This window comes from Calliphora vicina, chromosome 4, assembly GCF_958450345.1.
Source record: "Calliphora vicina chromosome 4, idCalVici1.1, whole genome shotgun sequence".
Taxonomy (NCBI): domain Eukaryota; kingdom Metazoa; phylum Arthropoda; class Insecta; order Diptera; family Calliphoridae; genus Calliphora; species Calliphora vicina.
In genome coordinates, this window is record NC_088783.1 from 65,815,999 (window position 1) to 65,840,307 (window position 24,309).

General features: G+C 27.8%; 1 protein-coding gene across 1 annotated transcript in view; it reads left to right on the plus strand.

The window, feature by feature from the left end:
- LOC135957467 (otoferlin-like) overlaps positions 1–24,309 on the plus strand; it is a 171,905-nt gene that overhangs the window by 127,163 nt on the left and 20,433 nt on the right. Inside the window, exons 7-9 of the mRNA XM_065508216.1 lie at positions 13,133–13,333; positions 13,393–13,576; positions 16,548–16,610. Of these exons, the coding sequence (XP_065364288.1) occupies positions 13,133–13,333; positions 13,393–13,576; positions 16,548–16,610 (448 nt within the window). The remainder of the gene's footprint in view (positions 1–13,132; positions 13,334–13,392; positions 13,577–16,547; positions 16,611–24,309) is intronic.

A 24,309-nucleotide genomic window follows, 5' to 3' on the forward strand; every position in this document is an offset into this window, starting at 1 on the left:
AAAAACAAGTAAGAGTACTATATTCGGCCGTGCCGAATCTTAAATACCCTCCACCTAAATATGATGGTATAAAAGCTGAAATAATATAACAATTGTTAGAAAGACTAGTTTACGCAGAAGATATTTTATTTCAAATGTACAAACAATTTTATCTAATTCAGCAATTTATAACTGAAATTCCTATTAGAACGTTTGACACAGTTATTAATACGTTTGGATCAACATTTTTCCCTTTTAACCTCAAGTGAAGAAACAGAGTATAAAAAAAGGGTATACAAATATATTTAGACAAATTTCAAAATATTTGGTTGTGGGACTTTTGCGGGAGCTATGACCTATTATCATTCGATTGTCATAAAATATTTTTACGTGATTTTTATGTATTTATATGAGAGCTGTGGCCAATTATGGACCAATATTCACAAAATTTAGTATTATGATTTTTGAATACAAATTACTGATCTGTGTACCATTTTGGTTAAATATATGGATGCTATGACCTATTATGATCCTAAGTATTTAAGGGCTTTTTTTGTAGAATTTCTATTACGCTATTAACAAGAGTGGACCTTATGTGAGAGCTATGCCGAATTATGCACCAATATTTAAAAAATCTTGTAGTACGATTCTTGGATACAAATTACTCATCGGTATAAAATTTTGGTTGAGTGTAGATTTTTATGGATATTTGTGCACGGTAATGTGTTTTCCTGAAGTAGTTCTTATATGGAGGTTATGACCAATTATGGGCCTATCATCATACATCGATTTTTGTATATATTGAATAAATTTGTTTTGAATTTCAACCTGATAACTATATTTGTAAGAAATTTATGAGGATATTAGTGATTTTCGGAAGTGGTCCTTATATGGGAGCTATAACCAATTATCGGCCGATCTTCATAGAATTAGTTACATTTCAACTTGATAGCGATATTTATAAGACATTTATGCTTATTTAAGAGATTTTCGGAAGTGTACTTTATATGGGGGCTATGGTCAAATATGGGCCGATCCACGAAAAATTTTGTAATATAATTTCTTTTACCACGAAACTTATTTTTGCTGAATTTCATGTGGATATTCCTATTTTGTAGGCATTTATAGACCATAGAACGATATTTCGGGAAGAAATTTGTATGGGGGCTAGGAGAAATCATGGACCGATTCTTATAATTTTCACCAGAGTTACTCCTTTTATCATAAAAGTAACGAGTGCAAAATTTTATGATATTAGCTGCAATATATTTACAAAAAATGTCCAAAAATATGTGAAAATTATCAATTTTTTTTTGAGGTTGTCCCACATTTTCATTCATAACTTTGGTTCACTGTACCGATTTCGCTGATTTTCAATACCAAACTGCTTAGGACAATAATAAACACTTTTCTTGCAACTCTACTAAGTTTGTTTGCGTATTTTGGACGTGAGCGTGTTTTACACAGACGGACAGACAGACGGACATGGCTCAATCGACTTAGAATTTCATAAGGATCAATAATATATATACTTTGTTGGGTCTCAGATGAATATTTCTCAATGTTACACACGGAATGACAAACTTATATATACCCTCATTCACCACTTATGGTGGTGGAGGGTATAAAAATTAAATTTTGTTTACCTAAAAATATTTAAAAAAATTTATTTTAAAGTATAATTTGGTGAAGGGTATATAAGATTCGGCACAGCCGAATATAGCTCTCTTACTTGTTTATTTCTTTTTATATTGAAAATCGTTTATTTTTGGATCCATAATTTGTATTGCTCTGAAATCTTTTGCATTTAATTGATAATTTAGTTGTCTAACTAACAAAGGAATTCGAGTCCATTCGGTCTAAAAGTACGAACTATATTTTTAAAAAAGCGGACCATTGTAAATATCAATTTTGAAAGGCCTATAGCTCGGAAATTATAAGAGATAAATATCATATGCAAGCATGTTTTTTCCAGACCTAGCGCTTTCAAAAATATGAAAATCTTTGAAATCGGAAAGGAAACAAAATAAATGGCACGTGTTTAAAAATGTTACATGTCGAAGGTACCCTACCCCTACCCAATGGGGGCTGAAACCCATTGGCTACGCCCACGTCAAATTTTATGCCGATCGGACTAGCAGTTTAGAAATACCAGATTTATTTCCAACAAATTTTAATTCTGCACTGGAAGTATCTGTAAGTAATGGCCCTTAAATGCTGGTGTACGGCCAATAGATTACACTGCGGAACAGAGATTTTGGTGCCCGAGATTTGAACTACGTTTTGTACAAGCTGAACCCTCATTACTATGTTATACTTGTTTTTTTCCTGTCAGCTCGCGTTTTCGAAATACCGCGGTTTTTATATTTTCATTGAATACCCTATTTTTTGGTGTTTTTCTTTAAAAAATTGGGTAATGCAGCTAAGAATGTGAAATTTTTTTAGCATGAGGCTGGTCTATGTAAACATATGCTTCTTTTGACTATAATAATTCTAATGGATGTTTTGGCATATTTGTCTGATCTTTCAGGAAAGTTGAAATTTGACTATTTTAGCTTTATCCTGAATAAAATTGTGCATTATGAAAATTTTAAATAAAAATTTAGAACTGAACATTCAGGAATTATAGCGAACATAGTCTTTAATTAAAATGAAAAATTAGTTAAAATTTTAATGAAATTTTACATCCTAAAAAACAATTTTTTTTATAAATAAATTTTTAGGTAGTCATTAGTCTTATTTCTTAATACACATTTAAATCTAATGTGAAATCGAATTTTGTATTTACGTGATTTACAGCATTTTTGGTGAAAATGTCTTGAAAGTTTTATTAAAAATACTAGTAATTTATAGAAAAAAATTAATTTTTACAAACATATACATAGATTTATTTCTACATTATGTATCCAGGAATTGTCTAAGTTGATAATTTGAATACCAAAGTAAGCAAAACACAATTGGAGAACAGTGCATGTAATTGATATTCGCTGATCTTTTAATATATATTCGCCACAAATGTAAGAAAACATATTAGGATCTTTAACACAGCATCTCATCTTACTATCCATAATGAAATAATGTATCAAGAGAAATTATATTAAGCAAAAAAAAAAACATTTTTGATTAAAACTTTAGTTTATGTATAATCTTGCAGGTGTAAAACATTCAAGTTACGAACATTTGTATAATTTTTTAATACGAAAAATTTATGAAAAATATTGTAAAACTTTGAGTTATTTGCCAAATAGTTTGGTATATTTTCAGCGAATTTTCAATATATTTATATAAATTAGTTTATTGATATGTTTTTATTGTATATAGTGAAATAAATTTGAACCCTTTTACCATAGGTCAAACTTATAAGGATGAAACTGAAAAAAGTTAATTTTCAACATCCTTGCGATATCACCAATATATCCTGAAATTTAGATAAACAAAATTGATTCCAAAGAAAAGATAATTTTCTGTAGAATACCAGTACAAAAATGAATTTTTAATTTTAGTCTCCATTTATGAAATAATCAAACAAAAAGAGAAAAAAATACAGAATAACCAAAAAAATTAAAACCGCGATATCTTAAAAACAAGAGCTGATCAAAAAAAACTAAAGATAGTTTTGACTATGAAATGTCCCATACATGTTTTAACAAAAACATTTTCCGCGGCACCAAACCAAAATGTCAATTTTGTTCCTCTGTGTTATATTAGAGCCCATGTCCTATTAAGATCCAAAGTCTCCTTATCAAAAAGATCATCTATTTTTTCTCGTTAATCTCCAGTCGAGTTCTATTCCAAGATCTTTCTTAAACTGTTTTGCCATTTTCTAGATCTTGTTGGAAATTACTAAACGATTTTATGATAAAGTTTTATAGATTATAATTCTGATATTTATTCCCAAAAAAGTATTTTTTTTAACCTCAAATATGAACATATGTTGGGATTTTCTTATAATGGATATTAAAAAAAACTGTCTGGCATTAAAACTAACAGAATTGCCTTAATAACTTTACTTAAGTTGCTTCACGTGCAGCTTCAATACCTAGAAAACAAAGTGATTATACTTTTTGGATTTATTTAACATTACATTACTTTTTAACCTGAGGCAAATAAAAAAAATTATAAAAGCAATAAAACAAAATAAAAAGAATGAAAGTTATGTATTTATAAGTTCAAGCAACTTTGAATTACAACACAGTCAGTGCACAGACATTGAGCAAATTTGAGAAAGACCTTCATCGGCCACCTAAAATCTCAAATTTGCTGCAAGAACTATTTAAATTCAAATGTTAACTTGTCTTTATATTAACCTTATTCAAAACATCTGAAGTGTTAACATTTTGTTAACAAATTACGAAAAATACCTACTTACATGTATTTAACAACATACTTATGTACTTACATAGACTTACAATACCCACATACAACATTCGTTGACAACTAATGGAATTATATATTATAATATGTTAATGAAAATGTGAGAAATTATTTTCATCGTTTTCTTTTTTTTTTGCTTATCGTATATGTTTATATTCATATAATTTGGCGGTGAAGAATATTTATTTTTTTTTGCTTTTTTTTACTAACAACAAAAAAGAAAAATAACAAGAGAGAATAAATTAATTACATACATTATAAATGATTTTATTACAAAACATGCATGGAACAGAAAAAAAAACTGATATAAATTACTACTAATCAATATAATGAATTAGTAATAAGTACCACATGACGTATTAGCAACACAGTGCGTATAAATTAAATAATAAGTACTTATACGCTACGTAGTCATTAATTATGACGTGGTTTTTTCTAAAAGGAGTCTCAAAAAAAGGGGGAAATTTAACCTTGAATCATATGTGGGTCAATTTATGATGTATTGGTATTTATAAATGTTTTTTATTTTGTTTAGGGAAGCCTGTAGCTTTTATTTCAATGTACAATAGGTGTGGCCATTTAACAAAAACTTGTTGGTTAAATGGGTTGGTTAAATAATTGGATTTAAAATACTATTATTAAAAGTGTTTGTTTTACATTTCCATTTCCAATTGCATTTCAGAAGTTTATAGTTGGAATTTGGCTAGAATGCAAATGTAATTATATTTTAAACTTGAAAAATTAAAAAAAAAACATATGGCTTGTATTTATGTTTCCATTTTTACTGGAGCATGCTATTGAACTAAAGTGTAATACAACTGTAATTCAATTGCTTGACTATAATTCAAGGCTTGAATCACACTTGCTTTCAACTTGAATTCCAGTAAAAATTCTTATTAGGATCACTGTGCAAAAATTAAGTGAAAAATTCTAGTCAGAACGTGCTAAGTCCTTTTCAATCGGTTTTAAATATTTTTGAAATCTATCAATGTAATTTTATCACTTATTTTGTATAATTTTTAATGATAAATAATCACAGGTTAGAAGAAGTGCGTTGTCAACTTATAATTTAATTTTTGGAAATTTCTTTTACTTGTTTCGTTTTTTAGTGGACTAGCATATTATCCTATAAATTGTTGTCTATATTTTTATAATTTTAACTTTTCTATTGGATTTAAAGTCTCTATTGTCACTAAAGTTACTCTCAAAAGGCAATATTTTTGATATCAGTAGTTGAGATGATAATAAATTTCCAAATTATCCAATATTTAATTCCAAAAAATTAGTAACAGTCAAATCCATTTGACTGAGAGAATAGTTTTGCAATTTTGATGAAATAAAATGGGCATAGCACGTTTACATACCACAAAATGCACTTTTGTATTTCATTATATAAAAACGAGAAAAATCAAAATAATTGGAAAGTTTTTTATGCAAACGGTGTATTTTTACTCATCCTGGCATTCTGTATTAAAATCTTTCTTTTCATAAAACTGGAGTTACCACGTTTGCAAAAAAAATTCGAGTCAATATCTTATTTTAGTACAAAATGTGAGAACCATTGACTTGTTGGTGAATAAAATATTAAGGGTATTCATTTCAAAAAATTTAAAATTAGACTCTGATTTTTTTACACTTTTAGACAACAAACACAAAGACAAAATTCCACAAAAAGTTTTATTTTTTATAAAATAAAATTTATTATGGAAAAGTACAATATTTTTTAAGGACGAAGTTTTAAAGTGGCATATTTTTTAATCTAATTGAGATATTGATTCGAAATTTTTTTTAAAATTAACTCATCTAAACAAAAAAAAATTGGTTTGGTGGATCAAATTTTTTCTAATAGTTGCAATTCTATTAATATTTTGATACAAATTTCAGTTTTAGAAACTAGTGTTTATAAAAAACCGACTTTTTAAAAAACCGGTTTGTCGGTTAACCGAAAAATGGCCTTTTTTAAAAAACCGGTTTTTCGGTTAACCGACATCGAAAAAACCGGTTAAACCGGTTAACCGTCATATATGTGTAGAAAACATAAAATGTACAATAAAGTATATACAGCTTTAATTTTTTTAATTTTTAGTAGTCAGAAATGGTTAATATTAAATAACTATAAATATACAAAAGTGCTAAGTCCTTTTATTTTGTAAAAATTTCAAAATTATTATCTCAGTCAAATGGAAATGAGTATAAATATGTTACTAAATATAAAATACTTGTTTTAATTATTGGTTTATTCATTAAATTTCAACCAAAAAATGTAAATCACTTTTTTAATTTAATATTTGATAACTTTGAAATTTATTTTCACCTCTACTTTCTGATATGAAAGACAAAATGTTCCAAGTTCCAAAAAAGGACCTATAAGATGTAAACGCACTTTCTCTTAGCTGTGATTATTTGTTATTATAAAAAACTCCATTATCAGATTTTATAAATATTTCAAATAATGAATTTTAGAACGTTTTTTGTCTCTCCTGTAATATTTCTGAGAAGCTAACGAAATGATTAATAAATTAAAATTTTAAGAACAAAATACACTAATGAAGTCAAATTTATTGAAGGAAGGTATGTACATCGAATTCAATTTAACGTTTGGTAAGATCATCACTAAGTTTTTAATGAATCATTAGTAAGATTTAGCCTAAACTTATAGAATTATGCGGAATTTAATTTTAATTTTTAATAGTTTCATTATGTGCAAAAAAGTTTTTAAGTAAACTCATCGTCATCTATTATTTAGAATCATTGTAATTCTTAAAAACATTAATCTAAAGAGGTTTGTATTGTAAATCAGCAGTTTAGGTTTCAAATCAGACCAATAATGTGTATACAATGAATATTAAAAATGCACAAAAACGTGAGATTTATCAATTTTAGTCCTAAATTATAAAAACCGGTTAACCGAGTGATAAAAACCGGATAAACCGGTTAACCGAAAATCAACATTTTAAATTAACCGGTTCGCAAAAAACCGAGATTTGGAAGAAAAACCGGTTTTTCGGTTAACCGGTTTATAAACACTATTAGAAACCCAATAAATATGTAATAAAATCGTTATTTATTAACAAAACTAAATGAAATATTCAACGTTTTTTAAATTTGTCATCCTTAATAAAAAAGTGTAAAAAAAGTTGTCAAAACATCAAACGGAATCCCGCAATTCCTAAAAATTGGAGCGAAAATCCCAAAAATTTTATTTTTTTAAATTTTTCCCATAGAGTCCATATTTTCTTCGGGACTGGGAAAATACTTTGAGGATATATAGAGAACACATGAAGGTTACCAAAACTGCTTTTCATTTTCTGATCCCAGCATTGGGATTCTAGAACATGTGGACCAAATTTGAAATTTTTATAACAAATAGATTGATTTCCGAAGCTCGTAGGGGCACATATTAGAAACACAAGACATGTTTTTTAAACTCAAAAAGTTCTCCATAATGTTACCTTACATAAAATCATAAAATTATTGTATATTCTTAAAGAAAGTTTGTTTTTAATAAAAAAAGTGTTAGTCACCTTTTCGCCCAAAAAACAGCAAAAATCTATTATTTTTTTTTGGATATATAACTCTAAAATTTTTTGATAGTTCAGTTGTCTAACTAACAAAAAAATTCGAGTCCATTCGGTCTAAAATTACGCCCTATATTTTTAAAAAAAAGCGAACCAAGGTATGGTAAAATTTTAAAATTTTAATTTTGAAATGCATATAGCTCGGAAACTATAAGAAATAAATAGCCCACACAAGCATATTATTTCAAGACCTAGCGCTTTCCAAAAATATAAAAGTCTTTCAAATCGGATGGGAAACAAAAAAATAGCACGTGTTTAAAAATTTTACATATCGAAGGTTCCCTACTTTCAGCCCCCATAGCGCCACCCCTGGAACATTTGTAGGGCCAGTTTTATTAACTTAAACTCGACAAATCCTTGGCTATGCCCACGTCAAATTTTATATCGATCGGAGCAGCCGTTTAGAAATGTCATATTTATTTCAAAAAATTATGATTCAGCCCCACTGTGCGCTCTCGAATCTCATGTAGATTAGTGAAAATTAGTCTTAGAGCAGACAACACCCATTCTGTTGTTGAACACTATATCCATCCAAGGTGATATGGTAAAACAAATTGAATTCGACAGATGTAGCTAAAAAAAAATATGGCAGTTATCAACTGTCAAATATTGGAAGTCCCCATTTGAAGACCATTTATTAAAGGATATTTTCTGCGTTTATAAAGGTTTATTTTTGTTTACAAAATAGTCGTTAAAATATTTAAATATATTAATTTAAAGCAAGTTTTAACAGATTTCTTTGAAACTCTTGAGATATTTAAAAATGTTTAACATAAACTAATAAAAGCTTAACTTGTGAAAGTACTAATTGCTTTATATTAACAAAATTGTATATAAATATGTAACAAATAAGAAAAGAATAAGAAAGAATTTATTTTCAAATTATGAATTGTTTACATTAACTGATAGTAATTGACAGTCCTGGGAATTCCGCAAAATTTTCAATCCCGGGAAATTGTGCGAGAATTCCCAGAAATTATTTTCCTTAGTTTTATGTGATGTTTTTTGAACATGACTTTCTCTAAAATATGGAATTCAATTTTAATTGGGTGTTTAATTGGATGTTCTTCAAGTTTTAATTAGCATTTTTACCAAATTTTTGATTTTTTGATTGAACATTGCCAATTCAAAATTAAAAAAAAAATGAAATTATATATTTTTTGCGAATTAACAAAATTAATTGGAATCTAACGAAAGTATAACAAAATCGGATGGAAATTGAAGCTATTTCGATACAAATGGTGTCAGGTTTGTGTATAACCAAAAATAGAAATCGAGTCAGTTTATCTCTTTATATTAAATTTTTATTGGATATTTTATTTGTATCTATTTATATTTTAAAACCAAAGATATTTTTAGGTTTTAACGAAGTTTGTATTCTTAAAATTTACTAATTTGTCCTAGGCGGGAATTTCTGGGTTCCCAGGAAATTTCAAAATTAATCCCGATTCCCCGGGAAATGAAAAATTGCGGGAAAAGACTATACTTAATATACATAAATAGCCAAAAGTATATTATTTTTTAACACTATTTTTAAAATCCAACAACAATTGCCCAAGTTTTGGATAATTTTTTAAAATAACCTGGTTATTAATATTAATCATACGTCTGGTATAACAAAAAATCGTATATCTGTTCATTTACTTTCCCAGTAAATACTTGCAACGAGAGAATAAAATCAAAATTTACAAAATTACTATCTTCAATTCGCAAAAATAGTAAAAAGTAAATGAACGCTTTTCCAGTAACAATTGTTTTATACACACAATTTTCTTCACAGAAAAAACTATTTCCTTAACCGTTTCAATTCAAATATTTGTCACATATTGAACTGGTTTCAATTATTTCATAATTAAATCAAGTATTCATTTGCTCAAAAACTAAATTTCTTGATATTTTCTATTGAATTTTGAGTTTTGAAATTGATTATTTTGACAATTGAATATACAATTTTCCAAGATGTATTTATTTACAGGTGAAGTCAATAAGCCAGCTGATTATTTTTTGTTCGATTTGTTTTATATTTTCTAACTGTCAAAGTTTATTTACTTGTATTTTCCGTTTCCTAATTATCAGTGTTAATTTATTTAAATTTAAAATTGTTTTCAGTTAGAAAAAGTAAAATTATAAGAAATTTTACCAATATTTTAAATTCAAAATGCGATCCTGCACTATTTGCAAGAAAAAATATGAAAAGGGTGGTGGAACATTGTTTAGAATGCCAAAAGACCCCGAAAAAAGATTATTGTGGGGCCAAATTTGTGGCAAAATCTTTTCGGCAACGGCACTTATTTGCGAGGAACATTTTTTACCTACCAGCATAATACGTTCTGGTAATAAAGTTCTACTTTTGCCAAATGCTGAGCCTTCTGTGCAGAAAGCTCAGGAATTTTACAGGAGAGACAAAAAGCATTCAAATTTTGTTTTGCTAAAAAATAAAAGTAATGCCTACAGAAACTTATCTTTCTTTAATAAATAATGGACTTGTCGCGTTTGCGAACTAAGCTAACGAAATACTCTCCCCTACAGCTCTTCAGAGCTGACAATATTTTAATTGATGTTCCAATTGTGCACGTTTGGATAGATCACCTATGGAGCAAATACTATCTGCTGACGGTTGGAACATTGAATAACTTCCCAAAGCTTTTTACACAGTTTGTTTTAATTAAATCATAGTTCCTGGCTTAGTGTTAGACTCATGTTCCTTGTATTTTTATGATGCTATCTGTGTACCCCAAAATCTTGAAGAGTTTCGTCACTTTGTATCACCAATTTCATTTAAGAATTCTCTTTTTAAAATTTTGTTAAGAAAGAAATCATTTGGTTTTTATTTTGTTTTTTAATTTTTTTAATCAGCTGTTGACTTGTTTGACTTTTAGAAAATATTTTTACAAAAACAAAATCCATGTTGTTTTTGTATAGTTGTATTTGTTGTAGAATTGGGACTACCTGTAAATCATTATGCCATGCAATTTTCGTTATTGGTTGAATTTCAAATACAAAAATTATTGAATAGATAATTTTCGTAATTGAAAACACATTTTTGTTATTTTTTGTGTTTCAATTACGAAAATTATCTATTCAATAATTTTTGTATTTGAAATTCAACCAATAACGAAAATTGTGTATTCAATTGTCAAAATAATCAAATTCAATAGAAAATATCAAGAAATTTTGTTTTTGAGCAAATGAATACTTGATTTAATTATGAAATAATTGAAACCAGTTCAATATGAGATACATTTTTGAATTGAAATATAATTTGTTCTGTGTTATTTTATTGCAAAGAATAACAAGAAGGGAAGGCTCTCTCTTTTTCTACAACAACAACCTCTCTCTCTTCTCACATACAAGTAGTATGTGAATTCAACACACTTGAGTGAGAGATTTATCTTCAAAACTTTTTATTGAAAATTGCGATAAAATTGCAATTCTAACACACACTTTCACAAACACATACAATTTTTTAATTTTTTTCTACAGATTTAAACCATTAAATTAACCGAAACATGCTTATTTTGCACAAACGAAAAATATATTTTTTTTATTTTTTTTGACATTCAATTTTTGGGTGTTGAAATTAAAACTGAAAAAAACACATTTATAAAATTTCGTATTAAAAATTAATACAAAATTCAAATAAGTTTAATTTTTGCAGACATTATTGAATAAAAAGATGGAAAATCTATTTATAAAACCTTTCCAGGTCAAATATAAAATAAATAATTTGAGAATTGTTCGAATTTTTATACTTAATTGTAATTAAATTTGGTTATAATTTTTAAGGTCGCTTTTTTACAACTATGTGTGTTTGAAAGTGGTTTTTTCACCAATACATATAAACAATATATTACTAATATATACATATAGTTAGGTTTTTTTTGACAACCGACTTAGGTTTTTTTTGACAGCGTTTCACTTCTTGTTAATATTCTTTGTTTTATTACTTTTAAAATGTATAATACTCACATTTTCTTAAATTTTTTTGAAAATTCTTTTTTTTGTATTTTTTAAGCACAAAAATAAAATTGTAAAACAATAACACAAAACATATGAAATATAAGCTGCTAACTATTACGAGTTCAAAATAGAACTTGTAATAGTTTGCAACAAGAGAACACTCTCTAAAATTTATTCGCTCTTGATTTTTTCTCTACTTGCTAGTTTTTTTAGTTAATGAACGCTTTTCCAGTAACAATTGTTACTAACTACTAACAACTTTTAGTTATTGAAAAGAGCTAATGTTATCAAAAAGCGGACATTTAAATTTATAAATTGTATTAGAATCATTTAGTCATAAACTATCAGCTGTCAAACTGCATAAATGACGGCAAATTTTAATCTTGCGTAAATTTGTGTTATATTTTAGAATACTTGATTTGTGTTCGCCATTGAATACGTGTATCTTGGAAACCAAATTGTCTTTAAAAGCATACTAAGGCAAAGGTATTGCTCTATAAATCTCCTTTAAACAGCATGATTGGATACCATTGCCTTAACCCCTTTCTTTTACCCTTATCATCACCATCAAAGTAACATTTCCTAATTAATAATACCGCATTAAAATTTCTACAATAAGCATTCCTATTATTTTAATTTATAAAATATTATTACAGTGAACAAGAGAAGGAGTAAGTAGCTATAGGCCTATTATACATTTAAATAACTGAGAATTTATATTAACATACATTTATATTGTGCAAATAATAATGTTCCCCTTCCATTGAAATATTTTATTAATTAGTTTTATAAATTAAAATTAACATTTCTCCAACCTGTCTTAAGTAGACAATTAAAATAAATGTTGGCATTCCTACAAACAGCTTCTAATTATACTCATATTTTCACCGTACCTTAATAAATGCAAAAGTATTTATTTATGAAATTATTCCTTGAGGACATTTTCTATATTTAAATATTAATTATTTCACTAGTGCTTGGCGAGCTCATAAATCATATTTTATGAGTGATGAAAAATAATCACGCATCAATTACAAAGTTCATTAATTAACTATATGAATTTACATAATGTTTGTGCTAAAGGGTTTAACTTATTAAATATGAATGGATGAATGAATGTTTGGAAAACAAATAACAATATTTACCTTATGAAAACGCTATTTATCATGTCTGTTATTTTAATGTAGTGATGTATTGACATACATAATTGATAATTAAATTGAATTTTCTGTTTTACACAGATCACCCTTGATATTTGAACAAGAAAATGGTGCGGCTGTCAACAACACATCAATGCCAAATGCTGATACAATGGACCCTCAACATTTTATTAGAGGCAATAATGGCCTTATAACAGCCACTACCACACCGGGAGCTGAAAGTGGACAATCAAATCAATCCAGTGATCTGGAGGAATTGCAACACTTTGATCAGGGCAAAATGTAAATGCTAAAAAATACTACATAAATTGATTTTATTTTTGAAAGATTCTTTCTTAAAGGATTAAACAAATGACCCGTACTGCTGATCATCTAAAATCTCAAGACTTTCAAGTTTGTATAACCATTATAGAGGCCAGACAATTGCCCGGTTTAAATATGGATCCAGTGGTTTGTATACAAGTGGGAGATCAAAAGAAATATACCAGTGTTAAGGAGAGTACAAATTGTCCTTACTACAACGAAGTAAGTAAAATTAAAAGCACACAGAGAAAACAGATTAAATTTGTCCAGTTGTGGCAACAGAAAACCACAATTCGTAAAGAATTTTTTGTCATCCCATAAAAAATTCTGCAGCCACAACTAGAAAATTCGATCATGACGACTGATTAATTGTTAGTACTAGGTACTGCTGTCAAAAAGTTGGACTTCTTGGTCATAGAGTATAGACATAAAGCGGAAACTCTCCTGTCAAAGACCTAACTCAGTTGTCAGAAACCTAAGTGGTGAGAATGTATTAGTAATAAAATCCATGTGAAAACAAAAACAACACTCGTATGTGTGATTATGTTGAGTAATATTTTTGTTTGAGTTTTTTTTTAGTTTCCGCTTTATGTTTCTCTATGTACTTGGTATACTTTGGTACTAAAAATCAAAAAATATATATGGGGGATTTCATGTCAAGTGAACCAACTTTTGAAATCGATGTCTTCCGATCGGGATGAAATTTGCACCAAGGTTAGCTCTATTGGATAGTAACTCAGACACAATTCAACATCGGTCGAGAACTCTCTGAGTTATAGGGGGTAAAATTTTGACAATTTGGTCAAACAGGGGTTTTTTCTTATCCATGTAACTTATTACCTATTGTTCTTAGCAAAATGTGTTCCAAATAGTATAGATAGCTATTTCTTCGATCTTTCGAAAAAAAATATTTAAAAAAAAAAATAAAAAATTTTTAATATTTTTTTTCCGAAATCAAAAACTTTTTTGACTTTTTTTTAAAATACGCTATTTTTTTTATTTTTTTTTTTTCTTAAAATAAAGTTTAGATATTTTCCTTGAACACCTACTTGGTCGCTTAGTGGGATGCGAGTGGGATATCTATCAAAATAAATATTTTGTAACTCAAAACATAAAATTTTTGACTTTTTTTGCAAAATCAAAAACTTTGTTGACTTTTTTTTTTCAAAATGGACCCTTTTTTAATCTTTTTTTTTAGGTCAAACAAAAGCTTAGATATTATCCTTGAAGACCCTTTTGGTCGCTTAGTGGGATGCGAGTGGGATATCTATCAAAATAAATATTTTTTAACTCAAGACTTACAATTTTTGACTTTTTTTTTTGCAAATACGATTTTTTTTCCAAATGGGCCCTTTTTTTAAAATTTTTTTTGTAGTCAAAAGAAAGCTTAGGTCCATTCCTTTAAGATATTTTTAGTCCCTTAGTGGGATGCGAGTAGGATATCTATCAAAATAAATATTTTGTAACGCAAGACATACAATTTTTTAATTTTTTTTTCCTTTAAGATATTTTTAGTCCCTTAGTGGGATGCGAGTGGGATATCTATCAAAATAAATGTTTTAACACAAAAATTGTATGTCTTGAGTTACAAAACATTTATTTTGATATATATCCCACTCGCATCCCACTAAGCGATCAAAACCATCTTAAAGGAATAGGCCTAAGCTTTCTTTATAGCAAAAAAAAAAATTACAAAAAGGGCCCATTTTAAAAAAAAGTCAAAAAAGTTTTTGATTTTGCCAAAAAATCAAAAATTGTATATCTTGAGTTACAAAATATTTATTTTGATAGATATCCCACTCGTATCCCACTAAGGGACCTAAAATATCTTAAAGGAATGGACCTAAGCTTTCTTTTGACTAAAAAAAAATTTTTAAAAAAGGGCCCATTTTGAAAAAAAATTCGAATTTGCAAAAAAAAAGTCAATAATTGAATGTCTTGAGTTACAACATTTTTATTTTAATAGATATCCTACTCACATCTTCCTAAGTGACAAAATAGGTCTTAAAGGAAAAGACCTAAGCTTTCTTTTGAGCAAAAACAAATTTTAAAAAAAAGTCCCATATTGGAAAAAAATTTCGATTTTGCAAAAAAAAATTAAAAAATTGTATGTCTTGCGTTACAAAATATTTATTTTGATAGATATCCCACTCGCATCCCACTAAGGGACTAAAAATATCTTAAAGGAATGGACCTAGGCTTTCTTTTGAGCAAAAAAAAAAAATTAAAAAAGGGCCCATATTGGAAAAAAATTTTGATTTTGCAAAAAAAAATTAAAAAATTGTATGTCTTGCGTTACAAAATATTTATTTTGATAGATATCCTACTCGCATCCCACTAAGGGACTAAAAATATCTTAAAGGAATGGACCTAAGCTTTCTTTTGACTACAAAAAAAATTTTAAAAAAAGGGCCCATTTGGAAAAAAAATCGTATTTGCAAAAAAAAAAGTCAAAAATTGTAAGTCTTGAGTTAAAAAATATTTATTTTGATAGATATCCCACTCGCATCCCACTAAGCGACCAAAAGGGTCTTCAAGGATAATATCTAAGCTTTTGTTTGACCTAAAAAAAAAGATTAAAAAAGGGTCCATTTTGAAAAAAAAAAGTCAACAAAGTTTTTGATTTTGCAAAAAAAGTCAAAAATTTTATGTTTTGAGTTACAAAATATTTATTTTGATAGATATCCCACTCGCATCCCACTAAGCGACCAAGTAGGTGTTCAAGGAAAATATCTAAACTTTATTTTAAGAAAAAAAAAATAAAAAAAATAGCGTATTTTAAAAAAAAGTCAAAAAAGTTTTTGATTTCGGAAAAAAAATATTAAAAATTTTTTATTTTTTTTTTTAAATATTTTTTTTCGAAAGATCGAAGAAATAGCTATCTATACTATTTGGAACACATTTTGCTAAGAACAATAGGTAATAAGTTACATGGATAAGAAAAAACCCCTGTTTGACCAAATTGTCAAAATTTTACCCCCTATAACTCAGAGAGTTCTCGACCGATGTTGTTGAAAAATTGTGTCTGAGTTACTATCCAATAGAGCTAACCTTGGTGCAAATTTCATCCCGATCGGAAGACATCGATTTCAAAAGTTGGTTCACTTGACATGAAATCCCCCATATATTAAACATTTCAATATTTCATAATTTTCTTTCAACTCTCTCTCTTTGTTTATTTTGCTGCCAAAAGTATTTTGTTTTTGATTTTCATATGCCTCCGGTGATGTTGTTTGATAAAATTATTACTCTGTCGGTAAGTTGCCCAGATTAAATCAATGTAAACTAATCATTAGTTATATTTATTATTATTTGTTGATTTCTAAAGAACACACACACATTAATTTGTTTGAATTATAGGTAGAAAGGTAATTGTAAATTATAATATTCATAACTGGTCATTTAGGTGATAGGGTGTGTTAGGTTATGAATTAAGTATTTTAAAGACAGGTGTTGGATGAAGTGTGCATAACGAATTTATAATGTAAATTTAAAATTAAAACGAAACTAATTTGCATATTCATATTGTGTATAATTATAAATTACACTAAGCTACAAAAACAAAACAAAATTTCATTTAATACTTGGTATAATTTACAAGATTGGATGAGTAATTTCCTAACCACATCTCAAGTTAGGTCAAAAAATATATTTGTTGCACACTTAGAATTCAATTATTCTATTAGAAATTATTAAAAGGAGGATCAAAGAAAAAAGCATAGTTTAAAAACTACATTTTTATGATCACAGCCTTTGTCCATAATTCTAGATTTCTACATTGAAGCCCAGTGTACTAATCCCAAATAGCAAATGGTATAGTTTTCTAAATGCATATTAAACATGACAATTATTACTAATAATAAAATAATAATTTATATGAAAAATCATACAAAAAAACTATTTAGACACTAAAACGTGGCTAGAAAATATGTTCGTATAAAATAGAAATATAAAATTTTCTGTAATTAAACTGTCCAACTGAATTTTTGGAACAGAAAAAATAGCGACCCTTTAATACAGAAAGGGCATGTTGAGTAGATCGTTTTTATCGAATAAACTCATAGTCCAGCTGGTCTGATTTTTTTTAATAGTGCACAGTGGTTTAGAAACTTTTTTTTTTTTGGAAATAATTTGGTATCTTGGGAAATATTGGAGATATTGATAAGAAATTTTACACGGTTTAAGCTGAGGTGTTTCTGAGTTAATTTAGCTCCTCAAAGTTGTTCACCTCGGGTCTCAAATTTTTTAAAAAAAATCGCCAAAAATCCATTTATGATGCGAATGAGCTGAAATTTTAAATATAAATAATCCTTGAGAAAATATGCTTACAAGTGTAGGCTATCTCTATTAGTTGAAGAGATATTCACATTTGTTGATATATTTTTTTAATTTTGCTCGATCTTTTTATGGTTTTTTAGTTTCGGAATTTATTTTTAAAATATCAGCTATATTCGCGATAAAATTCTAAATAAAAGAAACTTACTAACAGTTATCTCCTCCCTATAAAAAGTTATACGCATCCAAATTTGGAACTTGTAAAAAGGGCCGTATTTTTTACGTTTTTTCCCAAAAAAGCCCATATATTTTTTCTTTTATAGAAAAAAATTTTCTTCGAGACTATATAGAATTTTTATATGATCCGGAAAGATAACTTAATGAAAAAGAGTGTAAAGAAGAATTTTGCTCACTTTAGCGGACATATTACCACCCAGACCTATCCAAACTTGACCAATTTTAAAAAACAAATTTCGGTTTGAGCAAAAAAATTATAAAAAGGCAAAGCACCGCTCTATATTTATATAACCCCATATGTTTCTTAAATACTTACTAAGTGTTTTTTTATTATCATACGGTAAATAACGTCACAGTGGGCACTTTTCTAAAAAAAACTCAGTTTTTGGAACAAATTTTCCCCGTTTTTTGAATACAATGGGTCAAAGTTTTAATTTTTTGATCGAAGTGAGCATTATACTAACTGAAAAAATTTTGTAAGTTAATGTCTGAGAGAATTCTTATTGTTAGAATTATATTGTGGAATTTTATGGAGATCATTTTTGTGGAAGACCTTAACCCTCTATCTCCTCCCTTTTTGAGGTCAATTTGACCCTTTTTCAAGAACATCAAAAAAAACTCCTTTCAAAAAGGACATTTAAGGATTAAAATATGCTACGAAAATTTTTGGCGGAAAATTTCAGTGCGGGTCACCAAAGATACTAAAGTTGTAAGTAAAACTCTTTACGCTTAATTAGCAAAATTACATGCCACCTCGCGTCTCACATTTTTTTTAAAAAAAATCGCTAAAAATCCAAGTATGATCCGAATGAGATGAAATTTAAAATATAAATAGTTCTTAAGGAGATCTACCCCAGCGGGAAAAAATGATAGGACTTCAATTTGTAGGCCTTCTAAAAGGCATACTTACACATTCTAAAAGATCCGATACTCATTCCACCCTGCCTGCTCTTAGAAGGTGTTCAAGAAGCCCTATGAATCCCCTTCTAATAACAAGTGAGCTTGTTGGCTGCCAACAGCCCATCATAAGTAGGCCTTCTCTCAGTCCTCTAACAGCAGCGAGTATGCAAGGCCTTGGCTCGCAATGACACGCCGTGTAAAATTGAAATGATTTTGCAATGCGGCAAAATGATTTTGCAAGTCCTTGTGTCTGCAAAATGAGGCATTTAGGAAGGCCTCTTTACTGCATCTTTTTCCCGCTGGGACCAAAACTATACACACATATGCAAGTTATCTCTTGTATTTCAAAAGATATTTAGGTTTATTTATTTTTTTTAAATTCTGCTCGATTTTTTTTTTTGGTTTTTCGATATGTCGGGCCTATGAAGGTTCGAATTTTATTTTTAAATATTATCTATATTTGTGATAAAATAAAAACAACTTGCTATCTCGTCAAAGTTGGAACATGTGAAAATGGCAAAACACATTTTCCATGAAATATATAAAAAACGTTAAAATTTTTCAAAAGAGAGCAAGGTTTGTACAAATCCAAATGATTAAATATAAGCTTTTTGATAAGTAGTTGGTATTGGTGAAAACCTTAGGACTTGAGGATTAACTGTTTAGTATGATTAAAAAATTTAATGAATTTTTCCGGACGTCATTTGCTTAGAAACTAAAAAATTACAATATAAGGATTTTCCATGAAGAAATATATAAAATTTTAATTAATGTAAAATTTTAACAATTAAAGGCATCATTCGGAACTAATGTAGATCCAAGTAAATAAATGGCATTATAATTTTTGATATTTTTTATTTTCAAATACCGAAATTCCTAAAACGGGGAAAATGTGTTCCAAAACTGAGTTTTTTTTAGAAAAGTCTTTACTGTGATGTTATTCACCATGTGAATAAATATAAACTTTGTTTATATTTAAACAACATAAAGGGTTATACAAATATGGAGATTTTTTGTGGATCGGTGCTTTGAGTTTTTTTTACTCAATCCTAAATTATTTTTAAAAAAATCGATCATGTTTGGATTGTATTAGTGGGGACTATGTCCACTTAAGTGAGCCCAGTTTTACCTTAACCGCTTTTGAATTAAGTTTTCTTTATGGATCATATAAAAAATGTATATAGTCCCGAAGAAAATTTTTTTCTACAAATGAAACAATGTAAAGACTTTTTTGGGAAAAAACATAAAAAATACGGCCCATTTTACATGTTCCAAATTTGGATGCGTGTAACTTTTTATAGGGACGAGATAAATGTTAGCAAGTTAATTTTTATTTAGAATCGGTTCGCCATATCTAAAAAACCCAAAAAAGATCGAGCAAAATTACAAAAAAAATTAAATAAACCTAAATATCTCTTCAACTAAAACCCACATATGTATATAAGTGTAGATCTTCTTAAGTACTAATTATATTTTAAATTTCAGCTTATTCGGATCCCAATTGGATTTTTGGCGATTTTTTTTTTTTTAAATATGAGACCCGAGGTGACCAATTTTGAGGGGCCACATATGGTCCTCGTTGCCTCTAGTAAGCTGAACAAGTGTAAATGAATTATAAAACACTTCAGCCCCAACCGTGTGAAATTTTGTAACAATATCTGTAACATTTCCCGAGATACGGAATTATTTACAAAAAAAAAGTTTCTATCGTGTGCATTAGCGTGTCCTAAAAATAATTTTTGTTGGGGCTCAAGCATAGTTTTAAAGCCTTTCGGAAGAGGTTTAGTGGTCGCCCAAGTCGAGTTTTTGCCTTTTTTGGAGTTTTCTTCATAACTTTGTAAAGACCCACGATTTTTAATACTTTTGAGGGCACAGTATAAAAGAAGATTGTCCAAGCTTTATTTTTGTGTGCAAAAACTATTAGTTTTTGCAATGAATTGGCTCATTAAGGTGCCCTACATTAGAATTTTTCGTAATTTTTCCATAAACTTTGTAAATAAGGCTTTATAACTTTTAAAATTTTTATGAAAAGGAAAAAAACTAACAATGCAATTTCAAAGATCAATTAATTCTTAGTAATTTAGGGACACTTTGGTGTTGTAGGGTATAAAAATCATTTTGTGTACAAAAAAGTTTTCGTTTGCTTTATATAACTCAGGAACGGTAAAAGCAAATTCAAAAATTTTTGTCTCTTAATTATTAATAATTAATTGGTCTTTCAAACTGTATTGTTATTATACCCTTCACCATCGTGAGAAGGATATATATAAGTTTGTCATTCCGTTTGTAATTTCTACATTTTTCATTTCCGACCCTATAAAGTATATATATTCTGGATCCTTATAGATAGCGGAGTCGATTAAGCCATGTCTGTCTGTCTGTCTGTCCGTCTGTCTGTTGAAATCAGTTTTCTGATGACCCCAGATATCTTCGGTATCCAAATCTTCAATAAATCTGTCAGACATGCTTTCGAGAATTTTGCTACTTAAAATCAGCAAAATCGGTCTACACATGGCTGAGATATGAGGAAAAAACCAAGACAACCTCGATTTTTGACCTATTTTTTTACCTATATCTGGATTACTAAGACATTAATATAGACAATATGGATATCTAATGATAGATATTTCAAAGACATTTGCAACGACGTATATAAGACCATAGTAAGTTGGACCTACAATGGGTCAAAATCGGGAATTTTTTTTTTAACCCGATTTTTTTTTTAAAAAAAAAATTGAAAAAACAAAAAAAAATTTTAAAATTTTAAAAAAAAAATTTTAAATTTAAAAAAAAAAATTTTAAATTTAAAAAAAAGTTAAAAAAACAACTGGAAAAAAAATTTAATTTTGTTTACCAAAAAATATTTAAAATTTTTAAGTATAATTTGGTGAAGGGTATATAAGATTCGGCACAGCCGAATATAGCACTCTTACTTGTTTTTTTTTTTAATTTTAATAAATATTTTAAAAGTTATAAAGCCTTATTTACAAAACTTATTTAAAAAAAAGGCCGACAAACCCGATTTTTGCAAAAACTGTATTTGAGCGACCTCTAAACCACTTCCGAAAAATCTGAAAAAAATCTCAAAAATACTCTACCCTATAAGCTTTTAAATTATGCTTGAGCACCCATGAAAATAAAAAAAAACTTTTTTTTGGGACAGTAATGTAGTGCATCACCGTGTTAAAATACTTCATATCAACTTTTCAAACGAATGTCTAAAGTATAGTTAATAAAATAAGAAATTTGTATGCACACTTTTTCCCAGCACTGTAAGTATTAATTTACATCATTTATATATTGTTTTTACCCAAAAAATAATACATAAAAACATAATAAATTAATGTAATCGTCATTTCTATAGAATTTTGCGCCTGAATTATTTTCACATTTGTTTTAAATGACCTTCATTTAAAGACATTTATGCTGGTTTGATCAAATTGTTTGCTTGTTTTGTATTAAAATTATATGGAAATAATATTTTTTGGGGACAAAGTAATTAATACAATGGACATTAAGCTTAATATTTAATATGTAATTAAATACTAGTCTAACATATAATTAAAGGAAACATTTTATTAATTAAATTAAAGCAAAATTTCATGAAATTTCTTTTAATGTTAAAGAATTTTATAATAATTGTCAGTAAATTGCTGTATAAAAAAATCGAGTTTTTATGTTGTGAGAAAAAACTGTAGACATGAAATATTTGTCATCGAACAAAACTTTTTTAAGTGATATACATAGATATAAAATGAAATATTTATATCAAGACATTAATAAACAAGATTTTACAAACTTTCTCTACTTTTTCATTGATTTATTTACTTGTATTTTTACATAAATATTCAATTCAACTACCTTTACCTTAACTACATAGTGAAAAATAAAGCAATTTACAATAATATCACTGTAAGAATAATTGTAGCTAATTAACTAATTGAATTCCAACAAAATTGAGGTTAAAAGAGCGTAAATTAATTGCATTTAACATTGATTCTTAATTAATGTTTTTCCTGGGAAATATTATTGTGTACAGCAATAAATCTTAAACCTGGTTAAGTTCACTGAATGTAGTATAAAAATATATACTGTTGTACTCTATTATTTCGAGCATTCAATAAATTAAATAAGACCAGACAAAGGAACGTTATAAATCAAAGCAGGAAGCTGGCAACAGCACAGTGGGGCCAAATATAAAACTGATTGAGAACTACTGATTCGAGTGAACAATGATGTTTATGAAAAACATGTAAGAAATTATTGTCGGTCAAGCACGATCATATCTTACCCTACGCTGAGAAAATGAGTAAAATAAATTTTCTTTTAAAATTTCAATAATTTATTTTCGTGAATAATTTACGGTCTTTGGTCTTATAATAAAGCTATGAGCATTTGTGGACAGATCGCCACTAGATTTGTGTCAAATAAGGCCCACTTCCGAAAATCACTTTAAAGAACATAATTTCATGACGATCGGATCATAATTGGTCATAGCTCTTATAAAGGCCCACTTGCGAAAATCACTCAAGACAAAAATATTGAAAAATATGATATGCATGCAAAAACATCTCAGCTCTGACTGTATAAAATTTCATTAAAATTTCAGTAAAAGCGAAATGGTGTTTTCTTGTCGGATTTTTGCCTAAAAGTAGTTCAAGAAAATACCTATTTATCACATTTTCCCCACCTTCAGTCCCACTGTGTCTTAGTAGCCTTATAAAACAGCTGGATATATGTATGTTGGAAAAAGACATCATTATACGAAACGAACACAAAAAAAAAACTCGAGAAAATCAACAAAAGAAAACATGTATAAAACAAAACAAACAACAACTTATAAAGTATTAACAAGTACTTAAGTATTTATGAGAACCTAGAAATAATATTTATTTATTTAGCTAAAAATAACAACAAAACAAATGCTCTAATATTAACTTAATTTTACCTACATTAATAACGTTTTATATATTCTGTTTTATATTAATACACAAATAAACAAAACTAAAAAGGTATTGCAATCCAGGAAGTTTTTACGCACCGGCACTTTAGTTGGTTCATTTAAAATTGATTTGTCAACAGTTTATGATGCTCCGGGTATAAATAAAAATAAAATTATGAAAAAAAATATGTTTGTTAAATTTGTGTTTTATTTATTATTTATTTACTAAATGTAGTTAGTTGTCTTTGTTTTTTTTTCAAACTTGTAACTAAATGTTTTAAATTTTTTTATTTACTTTCCTATAATAAAAAGATTAGTTAAAGGTTTTATTTGTGTGTTGGAATCAACATTTTTCAACTTGGCACTATAGTTAAAAATCAAAAATTGTTGATATAAATTTCGAAAAAAATTAATACTTATTCTTATCTTAAAAGGCATTTTTAGTACACTTGCATATATCTGTAACTAGGCAGTTTTTTATTGTACATAAATAAATTTCTTGCAAAATAGCTTATTGGATTTCAATTTGCTAATATTGACAGGCTGCATAATGAACTCACTAATTTGTAAGATCCACTATTTATACCCTACACCACCATAG